Source organism: Mastigoproctus giganteus, chromosome 5, assembly GCF_048544385.1.
Source record: "Mastigoproctus giganteus isolate SK-2022 chromosome 5, ASM4854438v1, whole genome shotgun sequence".
Taxonomy (NCBI): domain Eukaryota; kingdom Metazoa; phylum Arthropoda; class Arachnida; order Uropygi; family Thelyphonidae; genus Mastigoproctus; species Mastigoproctus giganteus.
In genome coordinates, this window is record NC_143579.1 from 1764668 (window position 1) to 1780519 (window position 15852).

Consider the following 15852-nt stretch of genomic DNA (forward strand, 5'->3'; position numbering starts at 1 on the left):
AGTGCCTTTTCCTGCAACGTTGTTGGCATTGCTGCTGTAGTGCAAGGAAACATCCACTGTATTAAAAAATGACGTACTTGTTCATCATTACTTTTGCTTTAACTCTTCATCTTTTGTCCGAAATCGTTACTAACTGTGCATAACTGATTAAGATTTTTCTCTAGTTCTTTGGGATCATAGCTTATGATCACAATGTCCTCTGCAAATCATAAGTGGTAAGCTTCTTCAAGGGCAGTAGTAAACAACTTCAGAGATATTGTGTCTCCTTATCAAACTCCTTTCTCAATTTTAAATTTGGTACACTCTTTGTCTAGTCTATAAAGGAGGTAGCAGTCTCATATTTTCTTCAAAATCATAATATATGGGATGTGTATGCTTTCTGTTTCCATTGCCCGAAACATTGCCTTCTGCTGTATGGAGTCAAATTCCTTTTCTTAATCCACAAATGCCAGGTATAATGGCATTATATATTCATTTGCTTTCTACATTACCTGTGAAGATGATTCATAGTTGAGAATCCTGTCCTAAACCCATCTTGCTATTTTGGTTGATTCTCATCAAGTATTCTTTCTAATCTGTTAGTAATGACATTTGTGAACAACTTGTACATGTGGGATAACAAGCTAATTGGTCTATAATTTCCAATTTCTGATTTATCTCCTTTCTTATGCAACAAAATTATGATTGCATTATTCCACTCCTTACACATCACACCTTTCCTGATGTACAGTCGGACTTCTATATAATGAGATCGATCGTTTGCTTGAAAACATTCATTAAACAGAAATTTAGCAAAGGGTATAATTTCAAGAAAGGAAATTATGTTGCTACATGGCCTTTATTAACTGGGTAGATACCTCAGAGAGAGAGCGAATACAATTGGATTATGGTATACCTTTAAAACCTTAATCACAGAAGCCTTGAATGCATATATATCCTTAAAAAAATACTCCAAAAGGAAGATTCCAAGTTGCATGAATAATGAAGTTGCCAGATTATTGAGCAGAAAAAGATGGCATGGAAATGTTACAGAGTCCTAAAAAGTACTGAACCCTATAACAGCTACAAATTGATCTGTAATAGTGCCACAAAAAAAGGTTAGGCCGGCAAAGGCTGATTATGAGAAATCACTGGCAAAGAGAGCAAAAAGTGGGGATAAGGAATTCTTCACATATATAAATACGAAGAAGAGAAGGACAAATCAGATTGGTAATGAACGTGGAAGAGTATTAGATACCCCAGCTGATGTTGCAGATGAACTCAACAGTTACTTTGCATCGATATTTACAGAAGAAAAACCTTTCATATCAATGATAAATTATGGGAGGGAAGTTGAAAAAAATATAATTAATGATATTGAAATTTTACATGATTGTTTAATGAATAAACATTTACACCAACAGGCATGTAAAGCTCCTAAGGTTGATGGCATATACCCTATAATTTTAAGGGAGGCAACAAGTGAGTGCATTGAACCATTAACACTAATTATGAGAGCATAACTTGACTCAGGAGAGCTTCCACAAGTTTATATTTGGATTGGAAAAGTGCCAACGTATCGCCAGTACATAAAGGTAGTTCTAAGAGTGTATTGGGAGATTACTGGCTGGTCAGCTAACTTCAGTAGTAGGGAAAATCATTGAGGCAATTATCAAGGATGAACTTCAGGATCATTTAGATAGAAATGGAATTCTGAAAGGTACACAGCATGGTTTTGTAAAGGGAAAATCATGTTTGTTAACCAGATTTGTTAGCTATTTTGACAGTGTCACTCATGAGCTGGTTTAGGGAATAATTTCGATATTGTTTATTTAGATTTCAGCAAAGCATTTGATTCATTCCCACATGAGCAGTTACTTTTTGAGCTGGAACAGGTTGGAATCATCCTGCTATCTATATAAGGGAAATCCTTAGATGGATAGGAGGATGGAAGGAGACAGAGGGTTGTGATAAATGGTTATTCCTCAGGTTGGGTTAATGCAAGAAGCGGGGTTCCCCAAGTATCAGTATTGAGACCATTGTTGTTTTTGATTTATCTTAAATGACATTGATGAAGAGATAGAGTGTGTGATGTCTAAATTTGCAGATGATGTAAAGATCAGTTAAGTAGTTAATGATCGCAACCAAGCAGAGCTTCTTCAGAGTGACCTAGATAGAGTTCAGGGATGGTTAGAAAAGTGGCAGCTATGTTTTAATTAAACAAAATGCAAGGTCTTATACTGGGGAACAGTAACCCCAAAATTTGCAGATGACATTGTGGTCATAAGCCACGATCCCAAAGAATTAGAGGAAAATCTTAATCAGTTATGCACAGTTAGTAAGGATTTTGGACTAAAGATGAATATGGCTAAAACAAAAGTAATGACGAACAAGTTTGCCACAGAAAGGGAAATAATGATTGAAGGAGCAGTAATTGAAAAGGTGGAGTCATACTTATCTGGGACAAGTTATTAGCTGTAATTAGCATTAGCATTAGTAGAGGCATTTGATGCAAGAAAGCAAGCTTATGCAGCATCAGCCAAAAAAAAATAAATAAATAAAATAAATAAATAAAAAAATAAAATAAAATAAAATAAATAAATAAATAAATAAAAAATAACCACTTCCACTTCACCCCTCTGTTCGTTCGAAATACCTGTCCAGCTGAGCCTTAAACTTATTTAGACTATCAACTTCCACAACAAAGGATGGAAGTCTGTTCCACCAACCAACCACCCGCTGGCTAAAGGCAAATTTCCTCACGTCTATCCTACATCTGTCCTTCCTCAATTTGAATTTATGCCCTCTCAGGTGATTATTCTGAGCAAGAGGAAGAATCCCATCAGTGTTGAGCATGCTCAAACCATTCAAGGCTTTATACACCTCTATCAGATCACCTCGCTGGTGCCTTGTCTCCAGACACTGTAATTTGCAAAACTTAAGCCTTTCTTCGTAATAATGATAAATGGTTGGAAGTCAAGAGAAGAATAAATTTTGGATGGATAGCATTGAGGAAATATAGTCATACTGAAGAGCAATATCCCAGTTTGTCTGAAACGTAAAATAATGAACCAATGTATACTCCCCACCATGACTTATGGAAGTGAAACTTGGGCACTCACCAAAAGAATGGAAGAGAAGCTGAGAACTACACAGCGAAGAATGGAATGAATTATACTGGGAATGAGACTGTTAGATAAGAAGAGAAACACATGGATTAGGCAGCAAACTCAAGTAAAGGACATTCTTATCAAAACTAAAGAACTAAAATGGTCTTGGGGAGGACACATAGCTCGAAGACATGATGACAGATGGACTAAGAAAATAATAGAATGGTACCCAAGAGGAGCTAGAAGAAAACCTGGAAGACAAAGGTGGAGATGGATAGATGAAATTCATGAGTTTTTGGGTAGTAAATGGATGGCCAGTGCTCAAAACAGAAGGAACTGGAAAGTTGCTTGAGAGGCCTTCATCCTGCAGTGAATTGAAAATGGCTGATGATGATGATGAATCCCAAAATAACTTATGCACTTGGTGGGGTTGAACTAAAGTCAGTAGTGGAAGAAAGGGACTTGTGAATTATGATACGGTCAGACATGTCTGAGCATTGTAGACAGGTTGCAAGGAAGGTTCGTGGTGTCCTGTTGATGATTAATCGAACATTTGCTAGTGGAGATAAGGAAGTCATTATCCCATTATATAACGCTCTTGTTAGACAATACAGTCTGTCCTCATATAGCACGATAGTTACGTTCCTAGAAACCCTCGTGCAATGCAAAATCGTGCAATATAAACAACAGGCCCTATGGGAAAAGTAGGGTTAGGTGCCGACCACCCAAGATTGAACACACATTTGGAACCAAAACATTACCAAACACAATAAATAATCGGGTAATTTTAATCGTTATAAAATACTTACGTATTTTATAACGATTAAAATACGTAATAAAAATAATATTATATTATAATAAAGTATTTTTAGTATTTTTTAATACTAAAAAAGTATTTTTTACGAATAAAATACATATTTTATTCGTAAAAAAAATTATTATATTAAATAAAATAGCCGTAATAAAATACTTACGTATTTTATAATACGTAAGTATAAATTATAATACGTAAGTCGTAATAAAATATTGCTAATGCCTTTGCTTCTATCGTAAGCAAACTTGCTTTTTGTTTGATTTTCTATCCAAAGAGATGACAGCCGTTCCATCTCTTCCAATTCTTTGTGTCTTAATCTAATGGATTTTAATTACACTATGAGTTGTTCCCGCTATGAAAGTTGTTTTTATTTTCTCTGCATTCTTTGTAATTCTCCGCGTTGCCTCATTTAGGTCTTTAGCATGTGCAATATCACATGGTCTTTCATTTCGCTCAAAGCGTTTCACAATTTCATTTTTTTTCTCTATCGACAGAAGCGGTCTGGCCATAAGCCTTACGGGGGAAACCACGGTGGGCTGGAGGCCGGTGTGATTTTGGCCATAAACGCTAGTATGAGGCCACTACAAATTTTCCCGGGTAAGAATTTTTGACCCAGTCCGCCTCTGTTTATCGATATTGCTTCTTTTTTTTTTCTCTCTGAATCTGCAGTGTCTTAGCCAGGACGCTTCCTTTTCACACCTTTTAAGTATTTTACTAATGTTTAGGGAATAAAGCACAATTACAAACGAGGTGGCACGCTTGATACACAGAAACAAAGCTGCGCGCGTGTAGCAACTGAATAAACAACACCGTAAAGGCCGAGATACACTATTAACACCTCACATTTTACTAAAGCACATTTCTGGGGGTTACTACCATAAAACAATAAAAACAATTTCCAGTTGCGTTTCTGCTAGTGGAATCTGTTATAAACTGGTAGTAAACTCCATCTAATTGCATTTGCGATTATATCGATAGCTGGAATTGTGTTGGTTTTTACGTTATTATGGTGAAATGTGTTTCCCCTTCACTGATATAAAACACATAAATACATTTTCAGAATCTTCTTCGTTCCTATCGTGTTGCGTTCAGTTGGGGTGATTCCGCATTCGACTGCCATTTCTTGTAAACACAAAGGCGAATCGTGTATAAGCGAATTCGGTTCGTGTTATATAAGATAACGTTCCCCTATTTATAAATCGTGTATGATCGAATTCATGTAATGCAAACACGTGTTATACGAGGACCCACTGTGCTTGGATTAATGTGTTCAAGCATGGACACCTCACCTAAAAAAAGACATCAAGCTTCTTGAAAGGGTCCGAAAAGTTGGATACCTTTCCTGGTGAGATCGGCAAAAAGGTATCCATATGAGGAAAGACTGAATATGTTAGTTAGTTAGTTAGTTATTTGGTTTTTAGGAGCATTAGCAACTAAGGCCATATTGCTCCGAGATATGCGGTGGTCATTTCCTGACCTTTCCATATCCTCAGTATTTGGTGGTGATGGGCTCGAACCCCTGTCTAATCAAGAAGCGTGTGCTACGCACTGCTGCTCCTTCCCACCTGGCTACGGAGGCACCCTCCTGAATATGTGAGTTGCACAGCTTGCAAAAGTAGTCACCTTAGAGGAGACTTGATTGAGTTGTTTAAGGCTCTGAGGGGCAGAAGTAAAATGAACAAGGATGAAATTTTCACGGTTATAAATGATTCTAGAACAAGGGACCATAAATTCAAGTTACAGGGAAGCTGTTTAGACTGAGTTGCAGGAAGTTTTTTCAGGAAGAGTGGTGTAGAGTTACCTACATGGGTGGCTGACAGTTTGAAAAAATTCAAAGGTCAGCTGGACAGTTACTTATGTTGGGAGGGAAATGCATAGGTTTTTTATTTCCTTTTCTTTTATTATTTAATAAGTATTTAAGTCGTATTCTAGTACTGCCTGATGTTCTTGTCAGCAGTACTAGTAACAGTTGAATGATAATTGGAAATAGCATGTTTGACTCTTTTTATAATATTTAACAGATTTGATACTAGAGAGCTTTTAAGTGCTCGATATTTCCTATATTCTATTATATTATGAATCAACAGGGCTTACCTTTATTTTTGATATAGGAAGCTTCTTTTCCAACTCTCCTTGTCCAACTCGCTAATAATTCATGGGGAAGGCGATATCAATTTTGCAAGACATTGTCATACAGTTAGATTTTGGGGGTCTAAACTGGCTAATAATTAAGGATCGATTTTTTCTTTTTGGTGCTGTGGCAGGAATTTTGAGTTAAATTTAGGGGTCTAATAATTGGATATGGGGTTGGGGGTTATTCTCTACATTCCTTAAGTCAGACTAGAACTTTTCGGGGTGTCATGTTCACAGGAAGAGAGCTACTCACAATTAATCCGAAACTTTTGTCTTATGTTGTAGTGTTTGTTCTTCACGCATGCGTATAAGTGACCAATCGTCGGACAATAGGAATGGCCTACGGATATTGATTGAAGTTGCATGTAGTTTCATCTCTAAGGATGAAATGTGTTGTTTTGTGAAAGATTTCATTCACAAAAAAGTGAAAGACTTCGTGTTGTTTTGTGAAAGATGAAATCTTTCACAAAACAACACGAAGCTTCTGTGTGGACGGGTCGTTCAAATGCATCGGATCTTTCGTTCCACGCCATAAATGAACGACATATATTCGGCTTTAATGAAACTAAAATTATAAATATTCAACACAACTACTACAAACTACTTATTGCAGAAACCTTAGAGATGAAACTACATGCAACTTCAATCAATATCCGTAGGCCATTCCTATTGTCCGACGATTGGTCACTTATACGCATGCGTGAAGAACAAACACTACAACATAAGACAAAAGTTTCGGATTAATTGTGAGTAGCTCTCTTCCTGTGAACATGACACCCCGAAAAGTTCTAGTCCGACTTACAGAATGTAGAGAATAACCCCCAACCCCCACCCCATATCCAATTATTAGACCCCTAAATTTAACTCAAAATTCCTGCCACAGCACCAAAAAGAAAAAATCGATCCTTAATTATTAGCCAGTTTAGACCCCCAAAATCTAACTTTATGACAATGTCTTGCAAAATTGATATCGCCTTCCCCATGAATTATTAGCGAGTTGGACAAGGAGAGTTGGAAAAGAAGCTTCCTATATCAAAAATAAAGGTAAGCCCTGTTGATTCATAATAATATTTAACATACAAAAGCTAATTGGATTTTCATTCAGAAAAGTAGATGCACATCTTTATGATATAATTATCCAAAAAAAAATGCTGAATTACCGTTTTGCATTCTAAAAGATATATATCTTTATTAAAGTAATATTATTTAATTTTTTTAATGAAGAAGAAAGTAGCAACAATTATGAAATAACAACAAATAAGTGTAAATCACTGCAAAATTAACTTTGAGCTTTTAACATTATGTTTTGTTTTTTTAAAAAACGGATGGTCAATTCTGATGGACTGAATGAAAGTTCTTCCTTTAACAAATTTAACACGGGATTTTCACCATTACTAATATCATTACTGGAAAACTCTGAAGAGCATAAAATAATCAAAATTTCTGAATAATGATCTATTTTCTCTCTTTATCATTCTGATTAACATCAGTTTGTTAGAATTTATACTATACTATAAATTTTCTCAAACTTTTTTTCAGGTCTGTGCGAGCTAATGTGGAGTATGATCATGCCAAACAAATTAAGTGGAGTCCGGACTCTAAGGCTTACATTATTTGCCAGGCTAGTGGTAATGCTATACAAGTATATAAAGTTGGCAGAAAAGATGATGGCTCTCCTGGTAATGTAGAACCTCTTTCAACTTTTCCGCAACTGCATAAAACGGATATCATAAACATTGGTATTTCTTGTAATGGACGTTTTATAATGAGTTGCTCTACAGATACTACAATGATTGTTTGGGATCTGAAAGGTAGCAGAAATTTTTTTTTATTAAGTAAAATATTTTGATTGTATACACTAAAAGTATGTGAAATAGGGCCATCTGCCTTAATGAGAAAAGTTGGCTGCACCATAAGAAAAAAAACTTGACCAATTGAATGCACCTTGCATTCAAGCACGAGAAAAAGCCTTGGTATGATTAGGCATGGTGGAAAAGAGGAGAGGTATGTCTAACTCCAAGACAGTTCACATAATAAGCTGCCCATTTTATTATGATTAGCAGTCAGGAGCAAAATATCTGACTTGCACAAAACCCATAGTACAAATTAATGTTTGATAAATGGCGTGGAAGAAAATTGCAGTGACTCATGTGGACCAACAGAATGATCATGGTTTCAATGTGGGACAGTGCACAATGCTTTTCAGCAGCATTATTCAACGTATTTTTCCATTGGATTGGGTATCAGAGCAGATGGCCAACTGGATACTCTTTCCTGACTGCACATCACAGACATCTTTGTTTCATCTGGTGCTGTGATCACTATGTTGGGACAATGGATGACTGGAAGAAGGTGTAATGGCTGGACTAATTGAATTTCTTTTTATGTCATATCACTGGAAAGGTACATGTGCGGCAACAAGATGATAAAAAGGGGGATTGGACCCCCTGCATCGCATGCACGGTGCATTGTAAGCTGGCGGCAGTGCTGTTCTGGTCTGGGAAATGTTCTGCTGGGATAGGTTTTCTGATGCAAGGCTGCTTGAGGGAAAAGATGTATCATGTCATCATTACCTATCACATATGCATGTTGATATTCTTCTATTCCCTGATGTCAGTTGATGTCTTTCAGCAGATTAATGCACCATGCCACAGACCAGATGTGTGCAGAGATGGTGTGCATGTGATTGTTGAACTTCATCCTCTTTAGTGAGTCTCAATTCCCCTGACTTGAACCCCTATCTGTGAAACGTGTGATGTTCAAGTCAGGGATTTGATCCCTGTCAAACATTGGTGGGAACAGAAATTTAAGGCTGTCAGGCATATAAATTTACCATCCTCCAATGCTGGACAGCTTTGAGATGCTATATAGATAGCATGGTGATTCATATCTCCAGATGTGTTCAAGCACTTAAAACATCCACACCACAGTATGTGCAAGTTGTTCTGTGAGTATGTGGAGCCCCAACTTGATATTGGGTAGCTATTCCTATTTCAGTGCTTCTCACTGTGTACAGTTAATCATAATTATCTCTTAGTAATCCACATAATACAATTGTTTATGAAATTTTTTATAAAGTATTTTGTTATAAGTAACATACATCAATGAGCCAAAACATTATGACCAGTGAGTCGTTATGCAAATTGAAACAACTGCAGGTGAACTACAGTGTGTGCACGGGTCGGGACACTATAAAAAATGAGTGCCCTTCATACTGAGCTCCGTTAATCAGTATTACTCGTGTTCTTCCCATTTGAAGATAATACTTATAATGGCTAGACGACTGGGTCAGAGCATATCCGAAACAGCACGGCTGATGGGGTGCTCATGGTCAGCCGTGGTTAGTACCTTCCAAAAGTAGTCCGAGGAGGGGAACCCATGAACCACCAGTGAGGTGTTGGATGACCACAGCTCATTGATGCTCGAGGTGAACGAAGGCTCTCCTGGATGGTACGTGGCAACAGAAGGGGGGGGGGACTCTGGCTCAACTCGCCGGTAATTGGAATGCTGGTGACTGGAGTAATGTGTCACAACACACAGTACATTGAACCTCTGCTGAAAATGGGGCTGCAGAGCTGCAAGCCGCTCTGAGTGCCCATGCTAACCATGGTTCACCGGCAACATCGCCTACAATGGGCATGCAAGCATCGAAACCCTGAGTGATTGGAAGAAGGTTGTCTGGTCTGATGAATCACGTTTCCTGTTGCACTATTTGGATGACCAGATATGTGAGCGTCGTTTACGTGGGGAAGTGATGGCATCTGGATGCACCTTGGGAAGAAAACAAGCCAGTGGCGGCAGTGTCATGATTTGAGCGATGTTCTGCTGGGATACCCCTGGTCCAGTCATCCATGTGCCTGGTGGTAGATGCCAGACACTCTGGCATCTACCACCTACCTGCCGCCACCGTAGCCAGGTGGGAAGGAGCAGCAGTGCATAGCACACGCTTCTTGATTAGACCGGGGTTTGAGCCCGTCACCACCAAATACGGAGGATGCGGAAAGGTCAGGGAATGACCACCGCATATCTCGAAGCAATATGGCCTTAGTTGCTAATGCTCCTAAAAACCAAATAACAAACAAACCACCTACCTAAACATCGTTACTTACCAGCTACACCCTTTCATGGCAACGGTCTCCCCCCCGGCAGTGCCATCTTTCAGCAGGATAATGTGCCATGCCATACTGACTGCCAGGATTGTTTGAGATTGGTTCATGGAACAAGAAAGACTTCCAGGTATTGCCCTGGCCTCCAAATTCTCCAGACATCAATTCCATCGAGCATCTGTGGCTTGTGTTGGAACAGCAACTCCGATCTGCGGCGTCTCAACCATGGACCTTACAGGAGTTAAAAGGATCTGCTGGTTACGTGTTGGTACCAGATACCACAAGACACATTTAGAAATCTTGTAGTGTCCATGCCTCACTGGGTACAAGCTGTTTTGGCTGCACACGGAGACCCAACATTATAGTAGGCAGGTGGTCATAATGTTTTGGCTCATTGGTGTATGTAATTGGAGAGAAAGAATTTTTACCTAATTGGTACACACATGAATAACACTAATATATGTGATCTTTTTTAAGTGAAAACTCATAGCACCTTTTATTTCCTTACCTGATTGATTTACCAAAACCATTCTATTATTTTCTTAAACATTGGAGTTTTCAAAAAATTGCATCACAGCATTTCCCATAGCGCACCCACCGGCATGCCAAATAAAAGTAATGAAAGATGAGAATGTGAAATCGAAAATGTGGGAGAATCGGTTAATGAAAGACAAAATCCTTTGCATATGGTGAGCCAATACAGCCCAGTAATAGGGTTAATATTATATATATAATGAAAATTACATTGTCAATCAGAGGTTATTCTTCCTCATATTGTTTATCTACTCATTTAGATTCAGTACCTTTATTCGCCATTCAACTCAAGGTTGCTGATTGAGTGTGATCTGATAATGGAGTCAGATAGCTCCAAAACTGGACAAAATAGTGTCACTTTGTTTTAAGAATAACAGATTCACCTTCATGACGATGTTATGGATAATGTAGTTGTTTGTAAAGTGAGCATATGCCAAGGTATTCTTGTCATTAGAGAGCCAATCGTAATTCCAGACAGGACAGAAAAACAGTGCTGAGTAGCATTGTTTTCTTAAACCAATTTTTACATTTCCTACAATACTCTGTCAGTACTTTACTTTGTTATCTTAAATGTCCTATTAAAATTATAAAAAGAAGTGGCATCAAGATGTAATCTTCTCTCATTTCAAGTTTGACCTAAAATCAATTTCCAGTATTTTTTCATTTTGCCACTACAGATTTGCCATTTTTATAAAAATATTTTATTTTCATTATATAGTTATCCTTGGCAACCATTTAATAGCACACTATTATCTGTATATAATAATAATCCAAATTTTATATCTCCCACACTAAACTTACATTATTTTTTTATTATTTTTTTGTGGGGGGAGGACACTGATTTCTTAGGGACACTGATTTCAAAGTAATAGCAAAGCCCACTCAAAAACTGCATTCTGTGCGGAAAAGGCACTCCACACTTTCCTCTTCAGTTACGGAATTACATGATGTAGTCTATAATATTAACGTTAGCAGAGGCATATGATGCAAGAAAGCAAGTTTATACAGCATCAGTCAAAAAAATAAAACAAACAGCCCTTCCCATTTTACCTATCCATTCACTCCAAATGTGTGTCTAGTTCTGTCTTAAATTTATTTAAGCTGTCAATTTCAATAACGACAAATGGAAGTTTGTTCCAGCAATCAACCACCCACTGACTAAAGGCAAACTTCCTCACATCTATTCTACAATTGTGTTTCCTCAATTTGAATTTATATCCCCTCAGGTGATTAATCTGGGCAAGAGGAAGAATCCCATCAGCATTGAGCATGCACAAACCATTCAAGGCCTTATACACTTCAGTCAGATCACCTTGCAGGTGCCTATCTCTAGACACTGTAATTTGCAAAACTTAAGCTTTTTTTCTTAAGAGCAACCCTTTGTTCCATTCACTAATCTTGTTGCCTTTCTCTGTACTTGTTCCAGCAATTCTACATCCTTCCTAAAATGAGACCTCCAGACTAAAACTTCCTAAAACGAGACCTGTATACAGCGGCCTCACCGTCACCTTATACAAAGGGATAATCACCTCCTTTTCCCTGCTAGAAAAATTCCTGTATATCATTGACAAGACACCATGAGCTACTCTTGCAGACCATCTGCACTGCCCAGAAAACTTCATATCTGACTACACAATTACCCCCCAGGTCCTTTTCGTTCTCTACCACCCTGAGTGTAGTACCGCACAGTTCATACATAACTCTGGAGTTACTGCTACCCATATGCAGTACTTCCATGTGGCAGTTGTGATTCTTAGTATGTTGGTTCCACTAGGTGCCTTTTAGATATGTGTTTAATGCAACATGCAGTGTCAGTTAGGGCAGTGAGGACCATAGCATTTCAATCGATAAATGAGGATCATGTCTTAGTATTAGTCATATGGTGCAAGAAAGCCTATGGCTTATGCTGCACCAGCCAAAAAAAAAAAAAAAAAACCCCAAATGAAACAATGATAAAAAAAAAACTAATAATAATAAAAGAAAAGGAAACTAAACTTATCATCCTATGCATTTCCCTCACCCGAACTATCCTGATGACCTTTGAATTTCCCCAAACTGTCATCCTCTACCACCCATGTAGGCAAATTATTCCAGTAATTTATAACTCACTGGCTAAAATAAAACTTCCTGCAATTCAATCTAAACATCTTCCCCCGTAACTTGAATTTATGTCCCCTAGTTCTAGCATCATTTATAATCTTGAAAATTTCATCCCCATTCAATTTACTGATGCATCTCAGAGCCATAAACACCTCAATCAAATCTCCTCTAAGGTGTCTAGTTTCCAAACTCTGCAACCCACATATTCAAAATCTATCTTCATAAGGACGCCCTTTTGCCGATCTCACCAAGCGAGTTATCATCTTTGCACTCTTTCAAGAAGCTCTATGTCTTTCTTTAGGTGCAGTCTCCATACTTGAACACAGTATTCCAAGTGTGGTCTAACATAAGCCTTATATAATGGGATTATCACATCCCTATCGCTACTTGCAGCTCAGAGAATTTCATGTCTGACTGTATCGTAACACCCAAGTCCCTTTCCTCCAAGTCCCTACTGGGTTTAGTTGAACTCCACCAAGTGAATAAGTTATTTTGGGATTACTGTTTCCCAGGTATAATGCCTTACACTTTGTTGGATTAAAGCATAGCTGCCATTTTACTGGCCATTCCTGAAGTCTATCTAGGTCTCTCCGAAGAAGCTCAGCTTGACAGTGATATCATTAAATGCTCTACCAATTTTAACATCATCTGCAAATTTAGACATCATGCCCTCTATCCCTTCATCAATGTCGTTTATGAAAATTAAAAACAACAGTGGTCCTAATACTGATCCTTGAGGAATCCCACTTCCTACATCAACCCAATCTGAGGAATAGCCATTTATCACAACCCTCTACCTCCTGCCCTGAAGCCATCCTGCTATCCATCTAAGGATTTTCCCAGTGATTCCAACCTGCTCCAGCTTATAAAGCAACCGCTCATGTCAAAAGCTTTGCTGAAATCTAAATAAACAATGTCGAAATTATTCCCTAAATCCAGCTCATGAGTGACCCTTTCAAAATAGCGAACCAGATTTGTTAAACATGATTTTCCCTTTACAAAACCATGCTGAGTATCCTTGAGAATTTCAGTTCTATTCAAATGATCCTGAATTCCACCCTTGATCATTGCCTCCATGATTTTCCCAACAACTGAAGTCAGACTGACAGGTCAATAATTTCCCACTTCACTCTTAGAACCACCCTTATGTATGGGAGATACATTGGTACTTTTCCAATCCAACTGAATCTCCTAAGAGTCTAGTGATGCTCGCATAATTAGCCTCAATGGTTCAGTGCACTCACTTGCCACCTCCCTTACAATTATAGGGTATATTCCATCAACTCCAGGAGCCTTACTGGCCTGGAGGCTCGAAAATGTTTTCATTAAATAATCTTGCAGAATTTCAATATCATTAATTACATATTTTTCAACTTCACTCCCACAATTTCACATTTCCACGAAAGGTTTTTCATCTGTAAATATCAATGCAAAATAACTGTTGAGTTCATCTGCAATGTCAGCTGGTGTGTTTAATACTATCCCCTTTCCCTTACGTAAAGGTCTGATGTGGTTTGTCCTGCTCTTCTTAGCACTTATATATGTGAAGAATTCCTTATCCCCCCCCTTTGCTCTGTTTGCTAGTGATTTCTCATAAACTGCCTTTGCCTGTCGAACCTTTTCTGTGGCTCTATTACAGATCATCTTGTAAGCTTCAGTACTATTGCTCTGTAACTTTTCAACGCCACCTTTTTCTGCTCAAGTAATGTAGCAACTTCACTATTCATCCAAATTGGAACGCTCCTCGTGGAGTATTTTTTTAATGGTAAATACACATTCAAGGCATCTGTGATTAATGTTTTAAAAGCATACCACAGTTCAATTGTATTCGTTCTCTGTGCAATATCTACCCAGTTAATAGAGGCCTGTAGCACCTTAAGGCATCGTAATTTTCTTTTCTGAAATTATAACCCATTCCTTTGCCTTTTACTACTCTACCTCTCTCTCTCTCTCTCTCTCTCTCTCTCTCTCTCTCTCTCTCTCTCTCTCTCTCCCCCTTCATCATCCACTGTAGAACTCCATGATCATTTTCTGCTACTGGTTCCTCTACTGTCAGCTCTGTTATGTCATCTGATTCATGGGTGATGATAATGTCTAGGATATTCTTTTCTGTAGTACTTTCCCTGACATGTTGATACAAATAACAGTCGTCTAGTTGATTTAAAAATTTTGTTCCCCATGTCAAGTTTCCTTCCCATTTTACTCCAATCAATTGGAGGCAAATTGAAATCACTCATAATAAGACATTGATGCTTACTTGCCCATTCCATTTGCTTGTAGAGGCTTTCGTCATAATCTTCACAATCACCTTGTCTGAAGATTACTCCTACTCGCATTACACCTTTGTTTCCAACTATCTCACACCATACAGATTCTATACTAGCACGTGAAACGCTTGAATCCGAGAACGCTATCGTCGCACTGTGGCTGCTTCTGATAAGAAGCATTACCCCATCACCCCTTCTATCTACTCTATCCTTCCTAAATACATTATACAAGCCGTACTGAACCTCATCATCCCCAATTTCCAGGTGGTTTTAACCAGCAGTTTTAACTTGTTTTAATCAGCAGTTCGAATTCGCTTATTTTATTGACGACACTTCTAACATTACTATATAAACAATTAAGACTTACTGTTCTTGTATATTGAACAACCCTAACACAACCCTTGAAGGTTTTTAGGCTCTCTTCCCTGGCATTAGTTACCCGCTCACTTGAAATGTTTTTGTCCCCAGAACATCTAAATAATATGTCCAGTTGGGGTAACAGATAAGAACTATTGAGGTATGTGCAAGAGTTACTTTGACCAATATTGTCAGATAAACGCGTGTCAATATTACCCACATCCCCCCCCTAACTAGCAGTTTCCCTGAACCTTTAAGGTATACTCTATAATAATACCAAAAACTTTTGCACTACCTTTGTTTAAGTGTATCCCGTCTCTACAAAACAAATTCCTTCTACCTACAAGTGTGGGCCAAGCTGATAGAAATTTCCTCCCAAAAGCCTTGCAGAGTCCTTCAAGTCTTGAGTTAATCCACAAGGCTTTTATCATATAATCCCTCCTATCGTGTCT

At 38.1% G+C, this 15852-nt stretch overlaps 1 protein-coding gene across 1 annotated transcript in view; it reads left to right on the plus strand.

Moving 5' to 3' along the window:
- The window catches only part of LOC150085126 (transducin beta-like protein 2), a 216011-nt gene that overhangs the window by 71288 nt on the left and 128871 nt on the right, over nucleotides 1-15852 (plus strand). The window contains exon 4 of the mRNA XM_090373042.1: nucleotides 7576-7847. Within this exon, the coding sequence (XP_090229168.1) occupies nucleotides 7576-7847 (272 nt within the window). The remainder of the gene's footprint in view (nucleotides 1-7575; nucleotides 7848-15852) is intronic.